Genomic DNA, 6,779 nt, shown 5'->3' with positions numbered 1-6,779 from the left:
GTTTCTTCTCAAAATTTAAATTGCAAAAAAACAGCCTCGCTACCTCTTGGGATCGAGAAAGGTCTGCATCCATCCTACTTCCGACCTTACCTTTGAGTGATATATTGGGTATGTTTGGTTTGGTCTGGTTTGGTCTGGTTTGATTGTAGAGTGGGTTGAAAAATATAATCAGTGACCAGATTCTTTCGAAAGATGCAAAAGTAACATGGTCATCTCATATTTTTTAAACTACCTGGCCAGAATAGAAACAAAAATTGATGGAATTGGGCCATCTATCAACTGAAGCCAATACTAAAGGCTTGTTTGTTGACTTTTATGCCTAGTGACCCTTCTGCGAAGGTTAGTGGCTTGAACAGGTATTTTTCCTTCAATCAGTAATGACCTTCCATCAAAATATTATGATTACAAAAATCAAATTGCAATATACTGAGCCAAATGAAAAGGGATATTGGTTAATTCTTACACTTCGATCAGCTGGTGTCGTTTGCTGCTCTCTAGTCTGCAGTCTTATTCTATTCTTTATGGCATGAAGGTGAGCATGAGATGGTGCAGCAGAAGCTGATGCCACGGAAACTGCTAGTTTACCCAAAGAACCCCACCGCTCTCCAACTACCTGCAAAGTCTCAATTTGTCAATGTATCCACATGATGATGCAGATAATGATGACAACGTAGGGTCAGTAATGCCTTGCTAGATGACAGATTATTAATTCAAAACGCACCTCATCAAGCTTTTTTCCTTCACGAGCTGCTTGCTCTTGAGCACGCTTTAAAGCTTTAAGTCTCCAGCTTGCACCTCCATCCCCTACTACGGCATTTGACAGCAGATTACTACCTCCAGAACTTGCTCCATCTGCCTCTTCTGGGTAACCACTTCCATCATTGTTGAAGTAGGGATTGAGCTCTCTGGGATTCGCCTTTTTAATCTAGAAAACATGATTCTTGCATAGTGAACAAATGAGGGTACACAATGCAGAAATAAAAATACATTCTACTCAAAACAACCCAAAACAACGGCCATAAGAGCACTTGAAAGATAAAAAACATAACAAGATCAGTAAGCACATTTACATTCTGATACACAAGATAATAAATAAGGGTGATGTTAATTTCTTGTTCTCTCATAAAATTGATAGCTAACTTAGCAGAGGTGTCTCCCCATCCATTCATCCCTCTTAATGTTAATTATTTCTCTGTTAGAGTGCATCCATCTCAAAAATCATATTAATTCCATCAAAAATTTGAACAGAGAAAAGAAATCTTATCCAACGTCATTAATATAGCTTCAGGTGTGTAGTGATATCGATGAGAATAGAAGAGCCATGGCCAACGTGGGTGACCAAATACACACAAGTAGCTTCAAGCCACCTAGAAGACAGCTTTCTAGGGAAGCATCAAACCAAGAAAACAAGATTTGAGGGTTTGTTGGTCAAGGTATACTCCAGGGGTTCATATGAGGTCAAGAACGAGAACATGGCACAGATACAACATTGGGTAGGAAAATCAAGTGCAGAAAAAACAATCAAGAGCTTCAAGCGCCCCTGTCCTCCTAACATCAATCCATTTAAAGGACAAGCATCACCAAAGTAACTTAAACCGAGGGATGTTGGCCTCAGGAAAACCCTGGGTTTGTCAAAGGAGCACCCAAAGCAATCAGTCAATCAAACATATTTATATAGCTCCAAGCCAAAAACATAACTTTTTATGCATTGGGTGGATCATGTTTCATTCGGTGCGTTTGGTATGAAGACGGGACTGAACAAGATAGGACTGATTACTGAACATGCCAGAGTGAGGTAGGCAGGTGTATGGAAAGTTTTAGGATTTTAATTTGACATAGTTAGTTTGGTGATCTACCAATCTTGTCTCGTCTCCAAGATTTTTGTTCCACCTATTTTGGTGGGACAAAAATGCAAAGGTCTGTAAAGTCTCGGCCAAATGTCGCGCCAAACGTGAGACAACAAGTTTTGTAGTGTCATGTCTCGCATACCAAACACACCCTTCATGTGTCACAGCTACATAGCTGCAAATCCTCCTAGGCAATGGAAAACTTAGAGCCATCGCCAATAGTGGAAACTAGCAAAGGAACTTGTTAAGAGGCTAATCACTATTGAAATAACCCAATGACTTGAAAAGATCTGCTATGTTGTTCTATGACAAGCAAAGGCATTCGGATTATGGAATATGTATTCAAGGCTTCAAGCAACGTCAAAAGTATTCTTTTTTACCTTTCTTTCTATTCACCACAGTAGCTACTGCCTACAAAGACACATTTCCTGATATGTCCCTTCATAGAGCATCATCAATTGCAAGTTTTCAAATATTCAAAATTTATTCCAATTTTTATTCACCACAACAGATAAAGATGATACAGTCGATCAATCACCAATCATTCCTATAGAAGTTAAACCATAAACAGTCCTCTACAAATGAAGAATGATGACAATGAAACATGACACCCAAAAATAAAAGTTGGAAGGCTTTGTCTTGATCTCCAGACTAAAAAGTTGCCTACTTTTATTTTATTTTTATTTTATTAATTTTAAGAATAAAAGCAGGTTTTTCAAACCTATAAAAGATATACCAAGGAGAGAGATAAGAATCAAGATTGAAATCCTATAATTTGATTAATGTAAGTATACCTCCTTGGCAGGAGCTTCTTCTAGTAGATCAGAAGTTGAAGCAGATTTCTGGTCCATATTATCTTTAGGTCTAAGCATCCACTCCAGTCCCATTTCTTTCCTTACAATATTCTCCTTTTCAGTGGAATGAGATACACCGCAATTTCCTGCAATATAAAGCAAGGTGACTCCTTGAAATTCAACTAACTGCATAAGCAGCTGACAGACGTACCATCCATGTCACCATCAGAGTCCTTGCTTAATCTTCCCTTGCGCTTCTTATGGTCTTTCTGAACTACTTTATCTTCTTTGGCACAATCATCATCACTAGAATATTCTCTTCTCCCTGATTTCTTTAACTTCCCTTTCTCCTCATCGTCCAATCTACGCTTGTGCCTCTTCTTCTCTCCTTTACTTTTCCGACGTATCCTCGTATCCTGTTCACTACCACTTTCACTCGCATCCGAGTATGAAGATGAATTTTCTTCTGAGGAATACCACTTCTTTCTAGACCTTTTTTTGATTCTTTGAGATCCATCGTCACTTGAACCACCATGATGGGACTTCTTTTTCTTCTTATAACTTTTCCTTGAGTTTGAATCATTCACCTTCTCATCAAGTGTCTAAAAAATTTCAGGAATCGCTTTTTAATACAAATGCAAGAAGTCACATTTGTATACTATAGCATCATGTAATTAGCTGAAATAAATGAACTATGAGAAACTAAGACCAAATGAATGAAGCTTACCTTATCAATCTGATTGCGGGGTATGAACTTTAAACCTGAAAGCATCTTTCCTTTTTCTTCTTCACAAGTTTGATGAATTTCTTGAATAGCAAAAGTCGGGTATTATCCTGAAGAATCACAATATAAATTCATCAAGCATAATATTACGTGAGTGCAAAGGGCCTGAACACAAGCACAATAAATCCTAGTTTTAACATAATTTTATATGCTAACAATCTTCAAAGTAGAGAATACATATACATAGTTCTCAACTGGATCTTTGTTAGGTTCAATATTTTGTACTTAAATGTTGTATCCAAGATTTATGTTACTTGTGTATTCCTTATGTATAAATAGGATGCTTTGTTGTAGTTTGTGAGGTGAACAGAAGTGTTGTAAGAGAGTTAGTTGGTCAAGTTAGTTTTGTGTAGACCTTTGAAGATCAATCTAAGCCTTTGAAGAATTTTCTCTCTCTACATTTCTATTTCTGCCATTGTTGATTTAATATGCGATCTTATTTATTCATGTTTTGATTGATTAAACCTGGGAACATCAATTGGTATCAGAGCAAGAAACAGCAACTAGAGAATCAGATTGTGATGGATTTGGATTGAATTTGGTTGAAGAACTGTTCTAGACTTACTATTTTTGGACGAACACTTTTGCTACTGTTTTGATTCTGAATTTCTTAATTTGTTTGAATTTATAATTGAATTTGATTGTTTGATGATCGTTATTCATATATGAGTATGATGGAATCAATTTCATAATTGAATTGATTTAGAGCTTCAATTTTGGATTTTTGAAATTCGTGAAGTCTTGAAACTGTTCTTGATAATTTTGATGAATTCGACCAATTTAATCTGTTTTTGCTAGAAATTGGATTCAAAAACTTGTTTTTGGACACATTTCGAGTCAATCTGTGCAAGTCTTATTCAAGTTTCATTGATTTTGAGTGTTTTTTAATCGATTTCTATCTGCTTCCTTCATCACTCATTGAATACATTCATCGAGCAATAAGGAATTTCATCGACTTGTTGAACATATACGTTGTCCGATTTCCTAGTTTCATCGCTTAGTGTTTTAGGCGATAATCCCTTCATTGCCCATTGAACTTGTATTTTTCTGTGTTTTGTCATCTCTCAAAGTATTGAGTGATAACCTTTCTTCATCGCTCAAAGCATTGAGCAATAATCCTTTTCATTGGTCACAGTGTTACCCAGTGAAGTGCCTTCATCGCTCAAGACTTGAGCGATAAGCGTTCTTTCTGTCCAATAAAGAGTTGTCCGATTAGTAGAGTTGGACGATAAGGAGTTAGGCGATAAGAGACTTGGAGGATAAGCAACAGTTGCCCGATATTCAAGTTGAGTGATAAGTAGTCTGAACAATCAAGTTTGGGCGATAAGCAGAATTTGTGAGAAAGTTAATCTGATTTTCTGAGTTTTGAACTGTTTTTAAAGATCAAGTGTTAGTCAATCATTTTGAATTGTTTGAAATGGCAATTATGTTAGAAAGAGAGAACAAGGAACTTAAAAAGAAAATTTCTGATTTGGAAAAGAAATATAAAAGGAAAAAGAAAAGGATATAGAAATTTTCTATGAAACCATTCAAATCCTTGTTGGGCTAAAAAGACTATAAGAGATTATGAGATTCTCAGTAAGCAAAATGAATTTTTACAAACTGAGATAGATAAACTTCTTGGTAAAAATGATTATCTCAGTGAAAAACAAAGAAGAAATGTTGATCTATGCAGGACAATTCTAGATTGACAACGAGAGTTTATGAAGTTGAGAAAATTTTAGAATCTGAAACAATAGAGTTTGAGGAAGAAAAGAAAAGGATATCTGAACTGAAAAATAAAAAGTTGTTGAATTCTAAAAGAAAGGAACTTGAAAAGGAAACCGAAAAGTTCACAGAGGCTGAAAAGAAGTTTGATGCTGAAAGGAAGATTCTTGAAAGCAAGATTAAGGCACTTGAGATGAATAATACAAAGCTTTCAGACCAAATATCTGAATTTGAGAAGTTAATTATTTTGGAAAGAGCTAAGATTGAGACTGAAAAGAAAGAATCTGATAAGAAATATTTGGAGCTTTCAAAGAGTATTGCTATTGATCAAACGAGTTTGGATGATGAAAGAAAAACATTTGCAATAGAAAGAAAGAGAATTGCAAAGAAGAATGCTGTTATAGCTAAGGAGTTAGCTTGAGAAGAAAAAGTGGTTAGATGTTGCATATGAGAATGAGAGAAGAAATTTAAGATAGAAAGGAAAGATTTTGAAAAGGAAAGAAAAGTTTTTGAAGGTAAAATTTCTAAGATTACAAAGAAATTATCTGATTTGAAAGTTGATCTTGTTATTGAAAAGAATATGAAATCTGATTTTGAAAAAAAAAATATGTTTTAATAACTAGAAAAAAAGATCAGTTATTAAATAAACTCAAAGAGTTTTCTAAAAAGGATAGTTCAACTGAGTCACTATCTTCAGTTAAAAACTGCAAGAGTAATAGTTCTTCTGTCAAATCTAACACTTACTCAAGCAGATTTTCTAAAATCGGTGCTTCAAACTATAAATCTCATATTTCTCGACAGTTATTACAATGATTATGTGATTGAATCAGGTAATCATTATAAAATGAAGAAAATGTTTTGGAAGAAGAAATCAGCTACAGACAACTTTGTTGAAAATAAGTCTGTAGATGATACAAAAATCTTTTGCTTCAAAGATTGTTTTAGGATTTTAAGTTGTTGCCTACTATCCAAAAAACAAAGAGGGTCTGAAATGTTAGATAATCTGTATAGGATCCCATACTCCAGGATCTAATATGTATAGGATCCCATACTATGCTGTCAAAATCGCGATATATCGCCGATATATCGGCGATATATCGGATATCGCTCGGAAAAAAAAAATCGGTCATGAAAAATCAGCCAAAATATCACCAACGATATTATCGGCGATATTTGGCGATATTTTGAGCGATATTTTAGTGAAAAATCGGTCCGATATTCCGATTTTTACAAGGGTTAAAATTTTGGGCTTTTTTTTATTTATTCCATGGGCCTTATTTTTTGGGCTGCTTAGTAAATTGGGTCTAAATCTAAATCTAAACTTAGTTCAGACTTCTTCTCTCGGTCTCTCTCTTTTCTCTCTCGCTTTTCTCTCTCGGTCTCTCTCTTTTCTCGCTCRAACTAAGCCAGCTGCCACTTACGACGACTACGAGTTACGACTTACACAGAGCCAAGCGCCCAAGCCACTGTCCAGCTCTCTTCTCGATCTCCTCTGTTTTTCTTCTAGTCGTTCTCGATCTCCTCTGTTTTTCTTCTAGTCGTTCTCACAGCCAGCAAGAGCCAGGTTTGAATCCTATTTTGGTTATGAGCTGCAGGTTGTAGACTTGTATCATATATTCATATATTGTTTATGAGCTGTAGGTTGTA

At 35.4% G+C, this 6,779-nt stretch overlaps 1 protein-coding gene across 1 annotated transcript in view; it reads right to left on the bottom strand.

Moving 5' to 3' along the window:
* Positions 1–39: 39 nt before the first annotated feature.
* LOC112514048 (CWF19-like protein 2) overlaps positions 40–6,779 on the bottom strand; it is an 8,877-nt gene continuing 2,137 nt past the window's right edge. The window contains exons 2-6 of the mRNA XM_025120352.1: positions 3,369–3,475; positions 2,853–3,243; positions 2,642–2,787; positions 722–925; positions 40–613 (exon numbers count right to left, since the gene is read on the bottom strand). Of these exons, the coding sequence (XP_024976120.1) occupies positions 389–613; positions 722–925; positions 2,642–2,787; positions 2,853–3,243; positions 3,369–3,413 (1,011 nt within the window). The 5' untranslated portion in view covers positions 3,414–3,475 and the 3' untranslated portion in view covers positions 40–388. The remainder of the gene's footprint in view (positions 614–721; positions 926–2,641; positions 2,788–2,852; positions 3,244–3,368; positions 3,476–6,779) is intronic.

This window comes from Cynara cardunculus (genome assembly GCF_001531365.2).
Source record: "Cynara cardunculus var. scolymus isolate 2C chromosome LG 6, CcrdV1, whole genome shotgun sequence".
Lineage (NCBI taxonomy): Eukaryota > Viridiplantae > Streptophyta > Magnoliopsida > Asterales > Asteraceae > Cynara > Cynara cardunculus.
The sequence above is the reverse complement of the archived record's forward strand: the minus strand, read 5'-3'. Positions and strand labels throughout refer to the sequence as shown.